The sequence below is a fragment of the Amia ocellicauda genome, chromosome 23 (assembly GCF_036373705.1).
Source record: "Amia ocellicauda isolate fAmiCal2 chromosome 23, fAmiCal2.hap1, whole genome shotgun sequence".
NCBI classification, from domain to species: Eukaryota; Metazoa; Chordata; class Actinopteri; order Amiiformes; family Amiidae; genus Amia; species Amia ocellicauda.
Genome location: NC_089872.1, coordinates 12,900,684 through 12,924,157, shown reverse-complemented (window position 1 = coordinate 12,924,157; position 23,474 = coordinate 12,900,684). Strand labels below are relative to the sequence as shown.

The window sequence follows — 23,474 nt, the reverse complement described above, 5'->3', positions numbered from 1 at the left end:
TTTAACAAAGGGAACAATTCAACAACAAGATGTCGACATCTTGGCAGGAAGCAGTGAACGTGATGCAAATAACGAGCGCAGCCTGCTTCTGATGCGGTTAAACCCCAAGGTGGAAGGCATTGCAGGAATTGGTGCTGTGTGTTGCACTGGGAAGAGGGAACCAGACCTGGGAGGGTCAGACACAGTACTATTTTGAAACTCTGTTAAGTTCAAGTGTGGGTTACTAACTGAGCCCCATTTCAATTACAGTTAAATAGATTCATTTTCCTGTTTACAACTTAATTACAAAGACATTACCCAGAAAATAAATGTATAGGCCATGCCAGCACTAAAATTACAGTTGTGTTTATGCCAGAACCTATTACCAAAGAAATTAATAATTAAAAATGTTCTTGGATAAATGTAAATTGTCTTTACTGTCAATCTGCAGTGAAACCATGACTTTTGTCCTCTGTATGAACTGGTCATAGTCACATATAACCCAACGAATAACTGTAAAATGTATATTTTTAAATCCAGTCTGAAATTTCAAGTGGGCTCAGCAAGGCAGTGTACAGACAAACAAGGGAGAGGTATATATGTTTGAGAGATTGTCACATAAAAGTGACTGCACTAATAATTTACATTAATCACTGATACATACGAAATGTGCTTATTTGGCTACATGAGTATTTGGACTAGTTGTCAGATCAGAGACTTCAAGTCTTCTAAGCCATTGTGGGTAGAGCTTCAAACACATGCACACACACACGCATACACACATGCACCACCCCCGTTCCTTTCCATTTCCCCTGAAACAGATGGGGAAATACAGAACGACCTAGAATTCCCCCCCCAGAGACAGTGGGAGGGGACAGAGACCTACCATCTTGCCCCTCTGCTGTGCTGATCTGGTCTCCCGCAGAGTGAAGACGCTGCCGCAGACGGAGATCTCTCTCCACACGCCCGGCTTGGAGTCCTCGGTGAACCCATTGCGTGGGTGCATGACAAGGACACCATTGGTCGTCAGACCGTCCATCTGACCATCTGTCATCTTCCACTTGGCAGCCTTTTCCTGCCAGTACAAACCAGCACTTATAAAAGGCCCCATTTATCCAGGACCACGCCTGGTCCTTTATACACATTATATATATTTTCTATTGATACATTTAGTTTCTCCCTGTTCCTGAATTGACTTACTCCGAGGAAAATGTTCTTGGACGAATCAAAGCCGGCCGCGTAGATCCGGGCAGTGTAAGGCGGGGTCCTCTCGCACATGATACGGCACGCAAACCTGGAGATGGTGCTCTGCACAGACTGCGTGTCCGAGTTGCTCTGGCTGCCCGGGATGGTGTCTGTCACCACAAAGTCGATGGGGCTCTCAGTCGACCGGCCAATCTTTAGCGACAAGGAGGGAAAGGCGGAGCAAGGGGTTACGACACCAAGACTGAGGCTGTCATTGCGAGCACAAAGCAGCGGGAATTCAGGTCACCCAGCAATACATTTGAAAATGTCTGTGATAGTCATCTCTAGATTATAAATGTGGGAAAATGTAGAACATTTCTCAAACCCTTTCTTTGGGCTGAAGCTTTTGTGAGGGGGAAATATGTAAAACTTATGTAATTCATTCATTTTCTTTAGATTTAAATCTGAAAATAATTTAAGGCCCTTTAGCTTTAGCAGCATGACGTGGATCGTGCATTCAAACAACATTCTCAACTGCACCCTGCCATCACGCCTCTACCACTTGAAAGATGTTTTTTTTAATAGTTTGTGAATTTTAAATTCATGCTACCGGCTGTTTAGAGCGTGTAATAATCAGATCTATTTATAGCCCTTTTTAATCTATTTATATTCCCAGGATTTTGTATGATATCTATATATTTTTTTTTAATTGGAGTTCTCTGTAGTCCTAAAAATCAAAGCATGACAGCTCAGACAGCTTTTAAAACCCTGTGGTTCATCCCTGTTATGAAGTCTCTTACTCGAAGCATAACTAGGCTTCCAATACAGGAAACGGACAAGAACCTGTGATAAAATAAACCGAGGAGTTGGCAAAGAATCAGATGTCTTGGGCCTACCTGGAACATGTCTGTATTGCTGTCGTGAGTGTATTCCACCACCACAGTCTGTGCTCTCGAGAGAGTGTAAGAGATACTGTGCTGGTCCTTGTTGCTTATTGCCTGTAAAGATTAAAAATAAAAATACAACACGAGTAAAAATAACAGGAATTATTAGTGAACACTGTGAAAACAGGATGGTTGAGAGTTTTTCATGCACTCCTACCTCTGCACTGGAGAGAAAAAACATCTTCCATTTGTAAGCACCTGCTAATATCTGTACACATTCTTTTAGCGCAGTGCTGAACCACAACCAGCTGGGCATGGGTTTTAGAAGGGGATTTTTCTACTCAGCTTGGTCAGTTGTGGAAAAACAACAGAAAGACCCCATTCAAATTTATTAGGCCGGCCATGGGCTGCCTCAAATGTAGTCCTACTTTTTTTTTCACTAAGTGTGGGCGAAAAGGCGGCCTAAACGACATGCATGGCGGGAATAAACAAATCTGCTCAAACAAACCACTTACACATGACATTAGGTCTGCTTACAGGTGCATGCGATGTATGTATAATCACAATGTATTAATACTGATATATATATAGGCTATTGATTGGTTCTATATTTTCTTTGAAAGTAATCTTAACCCTTTGCAGCTGAGGCTTTCTAATATAAATTTAAAAAATGTGCTGGTTCAATGGGGAATCAAATTAATATATTTCCCTTTTCAAATGTCTATCTGCGGTTCTGCAAGTCTAAAAATGCTGTTCTACAATTCACCCGAAACCGAAGCACATTTAGTAGGACATCTACATTAAATCATATGGATTAGTTTTCAACAGCCTATTGTGTATTACATACACACACACATACAGTACACATAATATATAATATAGTAGTAGTACTTCAAAAGGGTCTGTCTTTCAGTGCTGTTTGCTGCAAGTCGATCTGTCCCATGCAATCCAAGCTGCTGCTCAGAATTTCTTCTCAGATTTCTTCTGTATTTACTTCTGCGTTGGCGAGAAGCGGCGTCTCCTTTGAGTCAGACACGTGAGTCTCTGGGGGCTGGGCTTGAGTTACGTCACGCACTGACGCTTTCCACCCGGCCCAGAGCCCGGCGTATTCATATTCACATTTAGGTCGCCTTTAGACCGCCTCAAGAGATTTAGGCCGGGTCAAAAAGATGGACTAGGCCGCCTTAAAACCATGACCCCGTTCCCAATTTAGTTAAGGCGGCACTGGGCCGGCCTAAATCTCAAATGTGAATGGAGTCAAAGGCTTTAACTTACTCAGACTAGTGCAGCATCACCATGGATAAAAATTTCCCCAGCACGCCCACATCTTGGTGGCTCTTACCTTGGCAGCTTGTGGTGTGCAGGCAACATGCACTGTGCTTGGCTTCACCCCATTGGCCTTTGGTCTTTTGCATAAAGCAAAGCGGCTTTTGCGTCTCCCCCGGTCTCCATTAGGTAGAGAGCCATTGTATCTACAACCAAATCGAGACAAAGAGTTCATCAAAAAACATGAAGTGGACAGAACAATTAAGTCAGAACTATAGCAATGTATGTTTAAGAAATACATCTGTACAACTAAATCTGCATACAAGATCAAGTTTGAGGAGCTCTTAACTCTTATTTTTTATTTGTATAGGTATACAAGTATTTAAGATAATATGCTAAACAAAGATGTGTGTTTTTTTGGTGATGGCACCTGTGATGTAAAAAGTGTAGTGCAGTACACTTCAACAGTGCTCTACATATTTTTCCCTGGAAATATTTGCCAAATCACAGTACAGTTCTGGTGGCTCAGAAGGCAAACGTCCGGACAAACATGCCACAGACGGGTCATTTCAGAGTTCAACAATAGGTTTCCCTTTGTTTACAGTCAAAGCTCCATATAAATGAAATCCTCTTATGTTAAAACTGCCAGCCTTACAGTCGCTTTTAATTAAGAACTTAAATCAGGCCAGGCTTGTTTACAAGTACCAGTGCGCTGTCCTTCTCTCCCATTACAGCCCCACACCCAGATCAAATAGTGGGTCCAGAGAAGGCCGATGCACTGTGAAAACTGAGTGAGCTCGGAGTCAGGAGGACACCCCTTGTTTTTAGAATGACCTGGGAGACGCCAGCCCTCTTTGGCGAGTGCCGTCGTTTTCTGCCTCTTCTGTTTGTGGATCACCAGGCCTTGTGACAGGCTGGCCGGCTCTGTCCTCCCCACCCCTGTCCAGCCTCCCAGAGCAGTAGCACATCTTTGATAGAGATGTTCCCTCCACTGTCCACAAACCTCCCAACAGCTGCATCCTCCAGCCTGCAGGATGATATTTTGACCCGAAACCTATTCTTTGACCTGTCCCCTCCTCCCCCTCTACACGCCAGCACACTGCGTGTGAATTTCCGTTTTTGAGATACTAAACTGCCATCTAGAAAGCAGAGTTTCATTTCCAAAAAAACAATTTCTCATTCATATTTGTCCTTAGAATGAAAAATAAAACAAGCTTGTAAAGTAATGGATGAAAACGCATCACAAAGGCAGATCACGGACATTGGACTGCAGTATTTTGCAGGCCATAGTTTAAAACCTCCAGCAATTCCTCTTCTAAACAAAGGTTACTTTACTGCCATTGTTCTGTCTGGCCGTATTTAACAAATGTAAAGAATAAAATTAGCCTGTTGAAAGCCATGTTGAATTAATTAATTGTAGGGGATGTATGCCCTTTCACAAGTCAAAGCCTGTCTGTGTGACTTGCTTTATCTTATATAATTTCTGTATAAATACATACAGTATTTTAACAGGCTATTTGTGTTGCGTTAGGAACACTGGTTGTACTGCAGTGAATCTGTATGCTACAAACTATACTCAAAAGAAAGAAAGAAAAATATATCTTCCTGTCTTTTGGGACAGCATTTTCGTAAAGGCTCTCTAAACAAAACTGCCAGCTAAAACACACAGGGACATTAAAGTGTTGAGATAAAAAAACAACCTCAAATATACAACTTCATGCTAATCTCCAGGGAAAGCGAAGGACTCATTGCAACACACGGATGATTGTCGAGGAGGTATTGAGCAGCTGTAGGATGAGTCAAGCTGTTGAAACCGGAGCCAGTGGATACTCTGTCATGATGTGTCACCAATGACAATCTCCTCTACAACACATCGCTCTAGAAAGCTAGCATTTCTCTGCAAGAAACATCTTTCTGTCCGAGTCAAGTGAAGTACACTTACAACTCATGTGTGTTTAGTTTAGTTCTGTCTATTTCAGGAGGCCTGTACAATGCTGCTGCACAATCTCAGGTGAGCCTGCCCCCCAACTCAAACTCACAGAAGAGCAGACAGAACATCTGACATACAGATCCCTGCATCACAATTAAAGACCACCCTGAATTCTCGACTTCAGGACAAAACAATTACATTTTACAGGCAATACCATCATACGTTTATTGCACATGAAGCATTTTCAGAAAAAGCCCTCCATCTAGCTATTATTACTTCACAGGATGTTATTAATTTTTTTCTGTGCCAATCTTCCCTACACAAAATGGAGGGTGATTTCTAGTAAGTCTGTATCTCACATTTCTCCATGATCTCTGCGTTCTTCCCCCAACACTGGGTATCTTTCTACCCTAGAGAGAAAAACAAAACAAAAACAAAAAAGAACAAAAACTCCTTGGCTGAGAAAGTACAAAGACATCAGAAATTGACTACTTTAGCAGAATGTAACAGGTCTAACATCTTAGGTGTAGGAGAAGTGTTGTGTCTAACCAATACAGAGAGGGAGAACTCAGACTGCCCCAGCATATAGTGCTGTGGGCCCTATGTGACTAGCACTGCTCCACCACCTGACCTACATTTCTAACACATTAGCGTACATCCCGGCAATTATGAGTTTTATCCACCATGAAATATTTGTGTCCTTGATAAGTCTTTCTGACTGCACAATGACAACATGGTTAAAACATGTTCACTGCAATCAAACTGCCCTTCGCAGAGATGGGTGTAGGACTATTGGGTTCCAATTGACCTTATCTACCACATTTCCTGATGGTCGATAAGTCAGATAAGACCAACACACTGTAGAACTACCAAATCTACTACGGTGTGCATTTTGTTTAGTGTACTGATTTAGACTCCAAGCAAAGAGATAAATATACATACAATTCTTAAAGCCAATTGGGCAACAGCTCAGCACTATGTGAAACTGCACTACCTCCATTTTCTTTCTAGAAAAATCAGTTAAGCTTTCCAAAAATAAATATATTTTTTATTTCCTCTTACTAGGCTTGGTGTTTGTTTGAATCTGGGTCTGTTCTCAGATTAACAGCAAGCGCCTTGATTTCCTAACCCCCCCCCTCCCCCCCAACACACTGAACTGCACACAAAAGCTGCCCTTGTTCAAAAGCAGCTGTACAGTCTGCGGGTGTGTGAGTGTGAAGTAAACCTAGTCTCCTTACCCCAGTACAATGAGCTCTCCGTACTTGACGGGCACTTTGGTGGAGGCAGAAATTTTTTCTTGGTCAGGAGAGAACATTAGCCTGGCTGTCCAGTCGTCACCCACAATTAATGCTCTTCGGTTCTGGGCCTCAGTCCTTTCTGGTCATTCTTTTTGCCAAAGCTGTGCAGAAAAAAAAAAAAAAGAAAGAAAACAAATCTGTAAGAGAGAAACATAATTCCCCCAGGACATCCGTTTTGCTCCGCTCCAATCTCTCCCGTTCTCGTCTGCAGCTCAGACACGTCCTACAGCACAGGACTTGCACGAGTGGGCCGACATCGTTGCCTTGTAACTCGGCGCTACACAATGCTGACACAGCAGTAGGGGAAGGGCATTTCTTCAGCTGGGGATTCCTCAAAATAAACCAGCGCTATCAATCCCATCACTCCAAGCTAAAACACCAAGACACTCAATTAAGCCTAATCCAAATCAGCGGCACCACGGAGAACAGATAATCACACAGACGATCGTTCACAGAAACGAGAAGCAACAAAACCGTTTCGAATCTGGGTCGGGGACAGGTTGTTTTGAACACTAACCGAATGAGAGAAATGCTACGGTTTCTTCTTAGTTAACAAACCAAGACCTAGTGTTTTTATCAAATCTACATGGATAAAGGCTTCCGTTATCAGTTATTTGTTGTAGGGCTTTTCTTTTTTTCTGGAATTTATTTTCCATGGATTTGTAGATTGTAAATAGTTATCATAACCTGCCTGCGGATACTAAAATAAATGAATAGAGAAATTAACAAAAACCAGAGAGCACAAGGATCTACATTTAATCCTGTAACTGGCAGCCTCAATGATCTCTAATGCTCTAAGGGCATTCCCAAAAGGGCCGTGGAGAAATACCATTGCTGCCCAGGTGATCTCAAGGGAGGGTCTAGTGTAAAAGCAGCCCTGCTACTCTGCAACAGGTGCACCACTTGACAAACTGGGGCTATATTTGTGGGGGATTAACAGGAAGGCTCAGTCTTCACATGCTTTGCTAACCCCCTGTTGGATGTTGTTTGCAGCTCAGGGTTATTAGCAGGGGTGATTTTGCTACTTGACGGATCCCAGGTAGAGTCCATAATCTGCTCCCAACCAGTCCCGTCCATATGCTTCACTGATTCAGATCAGGACTGGCTCAGAGCAAAGTCCAGAGCAAAGTCCAGAGCTTACAGTGCTCTTACTATGGAGTGTAGAAAAATTGACATTTCCAGCACACATTTTTGTTTTGTATACACATTCAGCCGTCATTTGTAAATGCAAGCAGGTCAATACATTTCCCCCGTTCACATGTTCAATTTTACAGTAACAGAGCAGTCCCCTTGTCCATACTGGTCCCTACGTTCCCCACCACTTCCCCACTGATGACTTCTGGTCTCTGGCTACATTCCCTCTAGGCGCCAACCATCTGGGCTATGGCTTAAATTATTCAATGTTAATTCAGGAGGCGGAACGTGACGCAATCACAGCGAACTTCACACCCGTCAACGGAACACCTCGAGCAGGGTTTAATTAATTATTGGTCGTTATCTATCGCGAGTCAGTTCAGCGTGACGATAATAATCCGACACGGTCATTTTAGAAAGTAGAGGAACCCAAAAACTTAAAGAAACAGTAATGAAGGAAGTCAAATCAAAGGAGGATAATTATAGTTTGTGATTTTACTCCTCCTTCGATTCTCCATATCCATGACATGATTTAACCTCAAATAAGAAATAGCAAGCTCTTGATGTTAACAGGAAGGCTTCACATTGGCAACGAGTTTGTTTTCATGGTATGACTGCTTGCAGTGCACTTTCCATACGCAGGGCAGTGAAAGCACCAATAAAGAGACTGTCTTGATGCAATTGAACAGTCTTCACTCGACGCCGTGCACAGAATGACAGCAATCGCTCTCTGACGCAGTAAACACTGCCGTAAAGAGCTGCTGGGGGTTAGGCTACATAGAAGTACAGGTCAAGCAAATCATTACACTGCTTACGACTGCATTGCTCATAAGGCTGTATTTCAAAGAAACACTACCTCAGCCTGAATACTCCCCTTCAAACACTGCCAGCCTATAAACACTACAAGCTGGGGCCAAGCAGGAGAATATCCACACCTGGCTGTTAAACATCCACACACTTCCTACTATAGTCGGAGAAGTACTGTATTCTCCTTATTGTGCAAAGTGAACATCATGTCAGGCTTTTCCAACAATGTGATTAACTTTGATCTTTTTAGGATCCCCAAAACCATTTTATCTTTGAGAGGCATTACGTATTACTCACTGACATTTATTGTATTGCCTAATTACGTGGATCATTTAAAAAAAAAAAAAAACATTTTACAGTGCACATTTCATTTCCTGATAATATGAACAAAATGTACTGAAAGTCTTCCAAATGAATAAATAATCTGAAAATAACTTCCACTGAAAGACATCTGTAGGCAATCAAATATCTCGCCGTTCCTCTCCATGTCTCCATGAACAGACCCACAGAACAAAAGGGTTTGCGTAACAGCCAGAATTATCATTGTTTTTCTTCTTCCAATGATAAAATATATACATAATGCAATTGGCAATACTTAGAGATCACACTGAAGGCTCCCTGAAAAGTGAGGACTTTTTTTTTGTAGAAAGAGCAATGACAGGGTTGTTTATGAAGGAAAAGACCAGCTCCATGTGATAGCAATGTGTTACAGGCAGGCTAAATTACACTACTATCACTGCTTCTTTAAAACAAACTAAAACCTGGGGTAAATTTCAAGGAGAAGTTAAGCTGACACATCTGTGATTAAAATGACAGAGTTTTTAACTAAATACTAATTCTGAGTGCAGACCTGTCTTGTGAAATAAACAACAATGAGGGTTTCTGCTTTGGAGTACAGTCTACAGTCGAGTGCTTGGCTTTAGCTTTTGCCTTTCAGCACATTTCCAAAGCAAGAGGACTCCTACACTTCTCATCTCACGAGAGGCCTCCTGGAAATTAGTTAACACATTCCAGGGGCTAGTGCACTCCGAAAGTCAGTCTCTCAGCGCTAATTACACAGAAAGCCATCCTTACAAAGCAGTCTGATATTCACAGATTTCTATCCCCACCATGGTGCTGTTGAGTGTGGTAGAGATACTCAAGTGAATGGAAAGGTCAATCCGGGAAACTATTAAAGCAGGGTCTCTGTAGGAATAGAACATGACTTTACAAAGCACAACTCCTGACAGCACCTCTCATTGTGCCTAGATCTTAGCTCTGTTAAATGAACAAAAAACAGGCACTTTGCAGATAATGTCCCCTGTTTAGAGCATTCATTATCAAGGACCCAGTGAGCTACTGTCTTTCTCAGGCAATAATTTTCTGAGCAGGTTGTGAAGTATCGGTGACACTTTGGGGTTTTGCTCCAGACTTTTACTTGTGGCACCTAAACAACTATTTCCATATCTGAACTAATAATGTCATCTCAGCTAAGTACACTAACCCAACATTCCCCCTCCCTGAATGAGCGACATAGTTCCGGATTCCCATGTTATCCACGTTGTGCCGTTGCCATGGTGGGGCTGTTGTTTACGAAGTGTGTTTTTGTGAACCTTGTGCATTTGGCACACGGCTCCAGTGGTTAATCACCTCGGAGGTGTCGGCTGAGTGGATGACGGGTGCCGAGGCTGGGCCGGAGAATGCGATATTCCTCCAGATTGTGCATGATTCGTAACCACAAGAATCACCACTTCCAAAACTGGAATGCATTATGATAGAACAGATGTGATAACCAGTTAATGCACACACACACACAAAAAAGCAAAGCACAGTATCAATTACAGAGAATTTGGCCGAATACTAAGAATTCCAGTTATCAAAAAGTTGTATGGTCAAGATGTTAAGATGAAAAGCCAATGACCTCCTAGTTACCAGCCTAAAACCTGTCCTTATTTAACAAAAATATCACACTCTTTAATCCGGATACAAAACTCTACCACAATAATCTATTTCAGTTTGTTAATTGTTTCAGGTATGATTTTGATTCAATGCCAATCACAAAGGACTAGTTTTCTTTTTTATTGCATTTAACCGAAAATTTAAATGTATAATCTAACAACACTGGGACTAAAAACAGATAAGTGTTTCTCTTTCCAATTAATCCTATTCTTGTGACATGACATCAGCAGTCCAGGGGAATTTAATTTTCTATTTTAAAGTCCAAAAAGGGTGTAACCATATTTATTGAATTTCTGAATTACAAACAGTAGTCCCAATTTTAGAAATGATGACCTAAAAAAAAAAAAAAACCCGACATGCTTTAAACCTACATGTCAATGCTGGATGTAATATCTTTGACCAGCACTCTGGGGAAGTTCCCTCATACAAGAAAAGTTTCATGTTTTTTCCTACAATGGAAAATGTATCCAATCACTAGTGGGTGGACAAAAAACATTTTAAATTACAAATAAATGTGAATAATAAATAAAGTCAAGTGTATATCATAATTTGGTTCCTTCTCATGCCTTTTTTAGGAAATGGTTTAAATAACAGGATTTAAAAATGTGCTACCTTAAGTGAATAAATACTTACATGCATACAGTATATAAATACATACAACTAACAAAAAAACAAGCTAGCACCTGCCCAAGTTATATAAGGAAAGTGTCTGCCCTCCTCCACAACTGTGCGATGGCTTCTTCCTCCTCCAGACCCACACAGACACAGCCCGTGTGTGGGCTGTCTAGTCAAGAGAGGCATGTTGACTCACTACAAGTCAATCTGGGCACAATTCTGGGCACATAAACTCTTTCCTGCCTCTGTCATGTGTCCTCAGCATCTCCAGTACGCCAAACACCACCAGAAGTGGATGCCTCACAACCCGGGCCACACAAATCGAAAAAGAAACACAAAAACAAGGGGTGCTCAGTTCAGCCCAGCTCTATACACTCACCTAAAGGATTATTAGGAACACCTGTTCAATTTCTCATTAATGCAATTATCTAACCAACCAATCACATGGCAGTTGCTTCAATGCATTTAGGGGTGTGGTCCTGGTCAAGACAATCTCCTGAACTCCAAACTGAATGTCTGAATGGGAAAGAAAGGTGATTTAAGCAATTTTGAGCGTGGCATGGTTGTTGGTGCCAGACGGGCCGGTCTGAGTATTTCACAATCTGCTCAGTTACTGGGATTTTCATGCACAACCATTTCTAGGGTTTACAGAGAATGGTGTGAAAAGGGAAAAACATCCAGTATGCGGCAGTCCTGTGGGCGAAAATGCCTTGTTGATGCTAGAGGTCAGAGGGGAATGGGCCGACTGATTCAAGCTGATAGAAGAGCAACTTTGACTGAAATAACCACTCGTTACAACCGAGGCATGCAGCAAAGCATTTGTGAAGCCACAACACGTACAACCTTGAGGCGGATGGGCTACAACAGCAGAAGACCCCACCGGGTACCACTCATCTCCACTACAAATAGGAAAAAGAGGCTACAATTTGCACAAGCTCACCAAAATTAGACAGTTGAAGACTGGAAAAATGTTGCCTGGTCTGATGAGTCTCGATTTCTGTTGAGACATTCAGATGGTAGAGTCAGAATTTGGCATGAACAGAATGAGAACATGGATCCATCATGCCTTGTTACCACTGTGCAGGCTGGTGGTGGTGGTGTAATGGTGTGGGGGATGTTTTCTTGGCACACTTTAGGCCCCTTAGTGCCAATTGGGCATCGTTTAAATGCCACGGCCTACCTGAGCATTGTTTCTGACCATGTCCATCCCTTTATGACCACCATGTACCCATCCTCTGATGGCTACTTCCAGCAGGATAATGCACCATGTCACAAAGGTCGAATCATTTCAAATTGGTTTCTTGAACATGACAATGAGTTCACTGTACTAAACTGGCCCCCACAGTCACCAGATCTCAACCCAATAGAGCATCTTTGGGATGTGGTGGAACGGGAGCTTCGTGCCCTGGATGTGCATCCCACGAATCTCCATCAACTGCAAGATGCTATCCTATCAATATGGGCCAACATTTCTAAAGAATGCTTTCAGCACCTTGTTGAATCAATGCCACGTAGAATTAAGGCAGTTCTGAAGGTGAAAGGGGGTCAAACACAGTATTAGTATGGTGTTCCTAATAATCCTTTAGGTGAGTGTACAGTGGCATGAGAAATCGGTGCTGTGAGAATAATGCCACTGTGGTTTAAAGTTGCCCCTAATGGAGAATCACAGTGAGCACAGTGCCAATCAAGATGTCCTTGGGCAGTAGGTCGAATTTCTGTTGGGCATTATTAATGTTCCAGGAGGCAGACTGGTTATCGAGCTGGTAAGGCAGACAATTGATAGTCATTGTTTTTTTCCAGTTTTGATGTTGTTTTGGTTTGGTTTTGAGAGAGATTCAGCTAGACTGAGATCCAAATACACTGTAGGTTGCACTGTGGAAAGTGGAAATATGCCCTGAAAACATTTCCATTCTTTTTCTGCGATGTCCTCTCCATCAACCAGTTCATCGATCCTTTAAAAAGTGACAATACACCCCACTCTGAACAGCAACTGTTTGTCGATCTCCACCGAGTTTGAAGTTTTGGGAGTAAAAAAGGTCATCTCCGGCACATAGGATTCTCAGAATATCTGGGACAAAATCTTTTGTTTATCCTCTTCACAGCACAAGGTTTAACAAAATGATTAAAAAGTGACTATAAGCTTGGACTGTACAGTGTTTCTATGGGTGTGTCTGTCAGGGGTCCAAGTCTAGTACTGTACGTGTACTTTATCAGGTTATTGCTCCACATTAAAGGCTTTTTATAATAAAACAGGAAAACACATGATTAGGCAAGTTGCTTGTTCTTAATCTGATATAATGAATAATAATGTGTACAACATTCCAACTCTAAATGGGAATGAAAAGGGGTGGAGTTTAAAAGCACAGAATTATGACATTCAACCACAGAATAGGAAGCCTGAACAACCACATTAGAGCATGTGTGCCGAGACATCCACGTAAATCAGGCAAGTTTGAAATTCTTGGCCCAGCAGTCATATAAGCGATTACTATATGAAAATCTCTTCACCTAAAGTTTGCTACACTTGCATACAGTAAAGACGCACAGTGAAATTCATTCCAACTAGTGAAGGACAGATGTAAGTCACATTTAAAGTACGAAGCCAGGAGGAAATCTGTCTCTGTGGGTAATCTAGAAACAAGACCAACACACCAGAATAAGGAACTTGATTTCCCTGAATCAAAAACACATAAATCATTGCAAGTACTAAGGTACAGCACTTCTCTAAATGAAAACCAGAAAACTATAATAAAGGCCGAGATGAAAAATTGGTATTTGCCTTTAACCTGCTTTAGCTCGTGACTTTTATTTTAGGTGCTGCCTTTGTGTTTTGGAAATGATAGGAAATCCTCACTTGGAAGGGTCAACAAAACTACACCTCTTCCTGCAGAAAACATGGAACACATGGTTCACTTTAGATCTTCAAAATCAATGATCAAAACAAAATTACATAATAGAATTACAGGTATACCTCGTTTTGCACGAAAGAGAGGTTGCAGAACTATGTGGGCTAAACAGGATTATAAGTACATTGCATTAATGGGGTTGGGGGCATGCAGGAAAGCGCTTTGTTTTCTTTTGACTCACTTTGTGGATTGGAATAAATTCCGTTTTTAAATGACTGAACGTTTTTACAAATCTATTTTTTTCCATGTGATTGACATTTTCATTTATTTTTAATGCTGAATGAATATTATTAAACTGAATGCATCTGCTGCATCTTGCCTTGTGTCAAAATCCTCTAAAAGGATCACATAATTTTCACAAGTGTAATAAAAGGATCAAACTGGTGTCAACAACACCGGTTTAATGTTTGTCAAGCCTCAGTGAACCATGTAATCCATCTATGGATTGGTAGTAGCAGGCTTCAAGCACAGGAAACAAGACTAGGCTGTGAAATCAGTCTCCCTTGCACAGATCCAGTGCGTCTGCAAAGAAATGAATGCAGGCCCACGCAATACCGCCTGGTTCTAGGTTTTTGTGCTCTACATGACATTGTGCACAGTCACACAGTCAGCTGTGACTGTGTGGTCCAGACTGCAGCAGTAGATCCAGACAGTATGACAAATCAGCCTGGGTCTCCCATCCTGAGATCTAGTATAAAGCATTACAGCGTTGGCGTGGGGAGACATGCTGACTGAGTATCATTAAATACATCCTAGAAGGCAAAAGATATTTGAGCAGCTTCCCTTGTATGCATTCCAGTGCTGGGCTACCACCTGCTTAATTATGTTACCGAATGTCTCGATTAATCAAACAATCAGCAAGCCAGCTGTGCCAAACGGCTACAATGGAATGACTCGGGAGACCCAGTGTTGGGCGACACATTCCATTAAATCTGAATGTCATGCATATGGAATTTCCACGCACCTGAATATAATGCTATGCATCTAGTCATTAGACATCTGTAAAGCAACCTGACATTTAAAAAAAACGAACATTCTCCATTGTGAGCTGGCCAGTCCTACAGGGGCTGTCCTTAAACTGCAGCTGCCATTGCAACGCTCTCAGGAATACATGACACGTTCAGTCCCAGGAAGTGAAAAAACAAAGCTAAACATCTGGTGTAAATCGGTGGAACTGCATGTGTGAAAGTATGACTGAAAAGAGACGTTTGTAATGATGGCTGGAAGAGTGGGTGGAGGACCAGGGCTCTCACAGATCCCTGTGTGGTCAGGGGTGTTCTGACTAGGCTTCCTGTGTGACATCAGCGAGAGAGGCCTGCCAAGACATCCATGCCTAGAAAGAAAATATGATAAACAGAGACCAGCCAAGACACCTAAAGTCCGGTGCTATAGAAGGATTTAACTTCAGAATGGGGGAGAATAAAAGAGAGCCTATCAAATCTTACTGTCACTCCCAAGAGCATGAAATGTGTTTATTTATAACAAATTATATAGGAAGTTTATTTAGCTCTTGTAAATTTGTCACACATTCCAAAATAAGTGACATACAAAAAAGCACAAATCTCAAGAGGTAATTGTGAGAGCGTGTGTGCCAAAAGAAACACAAAACGCAAAAAAAAAAAGCAAGACAAAATTTGCAACCACAAGTGAGCCATTTAAAAATAAATAAAAGCTTAGCAAGTCTGACATCACTGAATTTAACCATGAATGCCTGTGAATCGAGCACGTGCTCCCTTTGCCTTTTTACACACACAACTGAAACTAGGTCATTAGATCAGGGGGGGTGGGGGGGCAGGGACACACTCCCCACTATCTCCACTGTATGGTCACTACTAATTTATTGCGCAAATGGAACAAGCGACACCTCTCTCATCTAGATCGCATGAATACAATAGTGCCACTGTTGTAAATGATGAATTACGCTGTGGATTTGGAAGAAGGTACCAGACACCACTAGCCAGCGCTGGTACAGTTCACTGACTGGAGAATAAAAATAAAAACACAAACACAAAGGTCTCAAGTGGATCTAAACAGGGAGCCCCTTCATTCATTATCATTCTTCCACTTCATCAGCCTAGGAGGATGACACACATTCTCTGGATGAGACTGACTTTGTTTTCTTAGTTACGAAACTATGAAGTGAAGCTAGACCGTATACAAGGAAAGTGTAATCATATTATTTCCCAGAATAAATAAGCTACTTCTTTAGACCAATTTGTGAAAGAAAATCTTCCAATCTATCATTCTAATTCTAATTTATCCAAGGCCTTTCAAAATCATTAAAGCAGAAGCCCCACTAAATCCCACTTAAAGACAGCAGATTGATTCTGCCACAAATGTCATGAATGACATACCTGGTAAAAGGAAATGAGAACTTCATATATTTAAGTGAAAGGTGAAAACATAAAAAATGCCTTTTAGGATTACATCTGACTAATTTAAAATGTTAAAAAGCCAAAACAGCTGATTTTGTGTGTGTATTTCTAATTTAATATAATTGGCTTAATTACATTTTGTTACCCCCCCCCCACTGCATTCCTTTTTAAAGTATTTGAGTAATTAAAGAACACAATTGCTTTGTTTCTTAATGTCAGCAACGTTAGGCCTTCTGTGTCTATACACAACTTCCATGACGACTCAATGGCTTGCAAGTATTTGCATGTATTGATTCCCGATCGTAATCCAGTCATGATCACCATACTCCTACTGTAACAACAACACTGTCTCCCAGTGCAGACGTGCAATAGGAATCTATGCATGAACTGAACACGTAAGGCTAAAATTATTGATCTCCAATAATAAAATGTATACAAATCTCCATCTTGGATCAATCCGTGTGAGGATTTCTGTACTTACAGTGCATATTATTACAAAAGAGGATAGGGATAAACAATGAATGAAAGTAAAATAAAAGACTTTACAACGTTTATGGATTTGGTACATTTACAACTGCATATGGTTTCGTTTTGTGTTACTAATCTTCACAGACAATCTTCAAACAATATATTAAGGTTTTGATGTATTCATTTAGTGAAATCATGACATTATCAGAATAAAAACACAGATGCAGAGACCCTAAAACACTCTTAAGTAATATCCAAGACAAACACCAGATAATATAGGAAACTAGCACCAGGCACCAACAACCAACTGTTATTTGACCAGTAAATGTATTAAACAAAAAAAGCCTATTGAGAAGAAACGGGTGTAGCATTGGGTGACCTGGTATATGATTTAAAACAAAGGCTGTGTTCTCTTCAGCTATGCCTGAGCAAGACCAGCCGTCTAATCATAAGGGATCACAACTATTAGAGTTTGCATTGTTGCAGCAAGGATACAGATACACCCAAAACTTCCACAATGTACTAATGGGGCGGTTCTGTAATACCTCGGCTCAGAGGAATACCATTAAATAAGAAAAAAGGCAGGAACCCGTCTGCTTCATCTCTAGCCACTGGACATGCCTGTACTTGTCATGTCTGTTGCACTTGGCACTCTTATCAGAAGGAGGCCTCCACTGTAGGGACGGGGATACACAGATCTCACAAAAGCACACAAGGAATTGTACCTGCTGAGCGCTTTCCTCAATGTAGAAGACTGAGGATTGCACCCCTTTTGCAGCATGAGGAAAATGCATTTTTTCTCTCTCAGAAGATCTGCAAACATCATTCACGTGGTGCGTTAGAGTCACCCTTCAGAAGCCGGCTTTATTAAATTTGAAACAGCTCGTGTTCTATTCTCTGGAACACTGGAATGCTCACCTTCAGATGTTCCATTGGGTTCAATAAACACATTTGTGTGAGACTTATGTTTTCCAGCACCAAAGTCATTACCAGCTGCTTTCATCTGTAAATAGCACATGCTGCCCAAATGTGCACACTGTAATACCCTTTTAGAGCACATTATAACCATCCTCCCTCCACCAATTGTTTTCACCTCGTTTTTAAATGTTCAGTAGAAGACAACGCCATTAACTCAAGACACTATCTTAATTTCTAAGCAAACACTGCACACTGACAATGGGACGACAGCGATATCTCATACTTAATTTTAGTTTTAAACCCTTCATTTCAGGTGAACATCCACTACTGGAAATGCACTGATCTTTGTTTGCATTCCTTTATTACTTTTTGATCTAGCACTGTCAGGTATTGGAGAACACTAACTGATATTAAAATTTATATTCCTGACAGACTCGCAGGTTCACGCTCATTCAGACTGCAGGTCTATCCAATAAAGAAGTCACTTCTCATTTTGGACAAGACTTGATCACCAGCGACACACTACGTCCCTAGAGTCCACACTATGCTTGGTGCACACTGGGGTGATTACAGATGGTAAAATGTCCATGAAATACAGATTTATTAGTTCTGCCAAGGCAACTAAGTTGTGCATAATACCATGAAATAAGTTCATAATGTTAACAGGCACACAAATCCATTTCTTTTTTCCCCAGGTTTTTCTGTTTCAGGGCAGTGTGCGAGCGTACACGAGGGGAGGCCAGCTATATTACACAAACTGCAATAGGATCGAGTGGGAGAAAGAAAGGAGGAAACTGTCTCCTTTCCACTTATTTAACGGAAACGTGTTACTTCCTGCAACTGTCATTTGGATATGAAAGTGAAAACAAATTGGTCGTTGTTTATATAGGCTAGATTTAAATACATCCATATACTTGGTAACATGAATAGCAGGCATATCCTACGAACTCGGCTTTTGTCGGCTGGCCAACACATTTCACAGAAACCCGAAAATGCAAAGGGCCAGAAAAAAAGGGGGGGAGGGGATGTGTGGTCTTATATAGAAGAACTAAATGTTTTGGGGGGTTTTTTGTGAAAGGATATGAGAGCATTAGAAGTTTTAATCCTAAACAATCCGGTTTCCTTCTCTAGCACAGATGGATTTGGTTTTGCAGAGCTTTTGAAGCAGTCTCTGCAAGTCTGATCCCCAGCACTCAGAGCTGTCTGTAACACAACATCTTACATCAGGTGTCCAGCAACACCGTGTGTGAGGTTTAGAAGGGCAGTCTAATTATTACAATCTTGCTGGGAATTTGCTGAGTGTGGCAATACACAATACCAAGCCTTCTTGTTAAATGCAAGACAGATGGGGTGAAAAGCAAAGCGAATTGGTTCATTTTAACCACAGTCCACAATTTGCCTCTTGCACAAACGTCTGGAACTGAACTCAATGTTTTGTTTTGTTGTTTTTTTTCGCATCTCCCAAACATGACAGAACTTTGAACGCTCACTGCTGTAAGCACTAGACGTGTTGTTTGGTGCCTAGCAACTGTGAGATACACAGAGATGGAGGAACGCAGCACTACACAGTCTCTCCCCGCAATCTACCACACTTCTGCCTATTCTCTTGGGGGTAGAGATGAATAAATGAACGAATCAGAAAAGTTCACACCTTCCACTGGAGAGTTTACAAGAAAAGCTGGTTTAGGGGAATGACTTTTAAACAAGCATGACTGCACATCCTTGTTTTAGATCAACTGCAATTTAAACCTGTTACCACCTGCTCCTGTTATCTCCAAAAGGCAATGTCTGTATAGTGAACATATGAAGCCACACACACACAATTATTATTTTTATTTCTTGGCAAATTAATTTGGGTTTAAACATATCCTGAGAAAAATGACTACTATAAAGCCGAGATGAGATTTTTTATTCCCAGATAACGTTCCATTCAGATTTCCAGCTGAGAGTTCCCAAGTGAATCAAACGCAGTCTTAAAGCGTGAAACAGGTGGGCTGTATGTCCTGACTGTTGAGGGACTGTGGCTATACCTTCCTCTCTGTGAACTTCTTGAAACCAAAGGGAAAAAAAAAGTTACTGCTGTGTAAAAGTCCCAGTGGAGATGCTATCACGCAAACCTCTATCACAAGGCAACACCTACGGGAGATTCTCTCTCATTTTAGTTTTTTTTTTTCTTTTTTTTTCTTTTTTTTTTTTTTTTTTTTTACGCAAGGTGGAACAATGTCATTCCACAGACTGTCTGATCTCTGCAGTGCAGTACTTGATAGAAAACTCAAGAAAACAGGCAGCATCAATCACAAAATGACAGAAGTGATTATCGGGCTTGCATGTTCTATCAAAGCACCCCCTTTCAAAAAGAAAAATCTGTAAATTCCAAGTGTGTTATGATATAGGACCTTTAAACCCACTGACACTTATTTAACCAGTGTACATTGTATGAATAGTAATACAGATGTACCGCACAGCTATGAAAATGTTAGTAGCTCAGATTAGGTTCCTTTTTTGGACCGTTCCATTAGAGACAACTCCAGGCAATAGTTATGTATGTATTACAAAAGGCATATTTCTACCCTTCTCCCAAAGCACTAGCCTTGATATGTGAAAAGGTGAAATGTGTTCATAGTGCTGCTGTATGCGAACATAACAGTGCTGGGCAGCAACCCGCAAAGCAGGTAGACCTGTGTAATAATCAGTCCTGGTAACAAAAGGGCTTGTTAATGCCTACATCCAACCAAATGTAGCCAATGCCTCCTCTCTGCTTACAAGAATATAAGTGTAATGAAAGGAATTTGCAATTCTTAGCCAGATTCATACAATGCCAAACCATCTACAGTCTTCAACTCATAAATAAAATCAAGCTGTTCTCTGTGAAGATTTTTTTTCTTGTTGGTATTGTATTGTTTAGTTTTTTCGTCCAAGTCTATATCCACTATTCATGGTATACTTTCAGATACAAAAAACAGTATCAGAGTGATTTGATAATTTAGGGAAAATCCAGATTTTTTCATCTCTTTCCTACATTCTTTAAGGTGAGACCAGTCAAAGTGACCAGAATGGCACACAAAATATAGGTCAAACCTGGCTCTTTTTATAGAACCATTTGTTGATGTAAACTGTAAATTACAGTTAGTCAACAAACATCTAGGCTCTTCAAGCTCTGTCAACTGTGAAGTCAATTAATGCTTCTAAAACTCGGCTCCATTTACAGAATGACACACTTATTGGAAACCTAGAGAGAAGAAAAATAACAGCCACTTTCAAAACCACTCCAACAGTCAAGTGTCCTGAACTCAAATCAAGCACTCCAAAAAACAGTGAGAAAAAGGGGACACATTTATAATAAATGTGATTCCAGCTTCTCTTGAAACTACATATCACCAAAAAAAAAAAAAAAAAATTGAAGAGGGAGAGGTCTTCAAAATAGAAGCAAAATTAAAAGCAAAGTGGGATCTGGTTTCCAAAGCTTGGTTACCTCTAATGTGGCCTACTAAATGCTTTGTATACCCAAGACAAGGCAGCCACCTCACACAACCCACAACTTTGTTAAGCTTTATTGTCAATTATAATTTACTTTCAGCCCAGCCATTCAAGGAGCGAAACTTGCAAGGTTAACCACGAGATATTAAAAGAGCGGGCCACATGTGGATTTGGATACCAACTGGCTCCAAGCCCTGGCTGGACCAAATGGCCTTTTCTCTTTCATGGTTTTTACTGTGTTCATAGCATCAGCGTGCTTAAAACATACTGTACAAAACTTAATTCAGGCCACGCTGTGAGAGGAGGGCAGAAATCTTAAACAGCTGACTTGTGTCCTGGGCCAGTTATGAGAGGGGTGTGAGGGCTGAGCAGATTAATTGTGTTGCCTGAGGTCTTCAAGTTGTGAAGCTGAATGCTTTGCACATTTCCATCACGTTCCTATTCCCAACATTCCCAATAGCCTGAGGATACAAGCAAAGGCTTTTTTGTTTCTTCGCAACCACGCGGAACGGCTCGCTCCATTTTATTAGTGACTTGCATACACATTTCTGAGCTAAACATAAACCTGAAATCGGAACAAACAGATACAGAACAGGCAATGGGTAGATACTGGATAGAAGTGAATTATGGATCAGTAACATGCTCTGGATTGGAAAAAGTCACAACCCCTTCCGTGTCATTTTTCTTAATTGAATAATTGTTTACATTGACTAAGAGTTTGGAGGGGATTAGCTGCATTTGTGACATTACCTTCTGACGATATCAGCCACTCAAAAACACAGTCCTGTACAACAACAAGGATTCTTGCTTGGCACAAAGATTTCATATAGAAAACACACAGTGGTGCTCCTTCTTTAAAATGTTTACATTGCTTACATCTAGGAGAGAAGGTGAATTGTACAAAAAGCCATTGTAATCAAGTTACAATAAAGCCTGAGAAAACAAAAAAGAGTTCGAGTTCATGCTTTGTTTTTAAATGCTTTTGATTTTCAATAGAGCCTAACTTTCTAATGGTTGTGGGAAGAAAAACATTGACCAGTTTTCACCCATAAGTCTTGAATACTGCTAACATTAGAAACAAAGGCCTAGTTCACTATACATGTTCTAAATGTAACTATAGAATTTCAGTTGAATACCCACAGTGAAAAACAAACAAAAAACAAGACAAACCAATCTTAAAATATTAGACTAAAAGAAGGGTAGATGCTTGTTAGCTAAAGACCTTTGTCTTGCACAAGCAGCAGGAAAAAACATTGCAGGCCGCAAGAGTGTGCCGCCTTGATGCTGTTAATGGTCTTGCTCATACCAGCAGTGGACTCACTTGCCGAAAGCAGACTGCTCACCTTGGCCTAATGAGAAGACTCACTGCCCCTTGCCATGAAGTCAAAACCTGGCCACTGCTATCAGAGAGGAAGACAACAGGCTGGGATTTCATCCTCCCAGCAGGATCTAGTTTTTAACAAGCTCAGGCAACAGCAAATAAAAAAAAAAAGGCCAATGTTAAAACAATGCTTCCATCTGTTTCTGTATGTTAACAACACCCTCCTCCACCCCACCACACAAATACACTCTATCTCCTCACACTCTCACACACTGCAGAATGGGTTCGTATGACCAGTAAGATTAACTGAGACCCCCATTTCTGGGCTCTGTTAATTTCAATCAACACATTGAGCAGGTTTTGTTAGAACAGGAAGCACCTTCTTGAAAATCTTTAGCTCAGGTGCAGTGAAGAGCTGGAGATCAGCATCTCCGTGCACTCCGGTAGTAAAAATGTCACATTAAACTGAAAATCTGAAAAATAACAACTTCATTCAAGTGATGTACATTGTCAGGCTCATTCGAAATACTAGGAATGTTTTCATAAAACCCTTGAAGCACTTAAAAGGCTCAAAGCCTGAAAACAATAGCTGGCTTCTGTCTCTCTGCCTGTCAGAGAACAATACTGCTAGAAACCAAGAGATTTTTTATTTCTTGTAAAGGTGGTCTGTGCTATTCAAATGCTTCTCTCCTTTTCTTTGCTTCAATGCTATTAAAGTGGATTTTGCAAGCTCCAACCTAAAAGTGCTTCATAAAACAGCATCCTGGTGGCTTTTCATTACAAACATTCCACTACTTTCTGAATATTATATACAACCAATCATTATCATATAGAGTACAGCCTAATTACTGAAATAAAGTTAAAAGCAAGAACAATCTTGAAAGCAGAGTGGTAAACATGGGGGCCGATGCAGCCTGGTGAATCAGCAATACGTCCCCTGAGACACATTAAGGAAGCACAATACGAGAAACAC

General features: G+C 40.9%; 1 protein-coding gene across 2 annotated transcripts in view; it reads right to left on the bottom strand.

Moving 5' to 3' along the window:
* Nucleotides 1-23,474, bottom strand: part of peli1b (pellino E3 ubiquitin protein ligase 1b) — a 38,557-nt gene that overhangs the window by 6,455 nt on the left and 8,628 nt on the right. The window contains exons 2-7 of one of the 2 annotated variants that reach the window (XM_066696529.1): nt 6,483-6,643; nt 5,604-5,654; nt 3,391-3,520; nt 2,061-2,162; nt 1,180-1,377; nt 866-1,054 (exon numbers count right to left, since the gene is read on the bottom strand). In XM_066696529.1, coding sequence (XP_066552626.1) covers nt 866-1,054; nt 1,180-1,377; nt 2,061-2,162; nt 3,391-3,520; nt 5,604-5,654; nt 6,483-6,559 — 747 coding nt within the window. In that variant the 5' untranslated portion in view covers nt 6,560-6,643. The remainder of the gene's footprint in view (nt 1-865; nt 1,055-1,179; nt 1,378-2,060; nt 2,163-3,390; nt 3,521-5,603; nt 5,655-6,482; nt 6,644-23,474) is intronic. The other variant, XM_066696530.1, reaches the window with a different exon arrangement.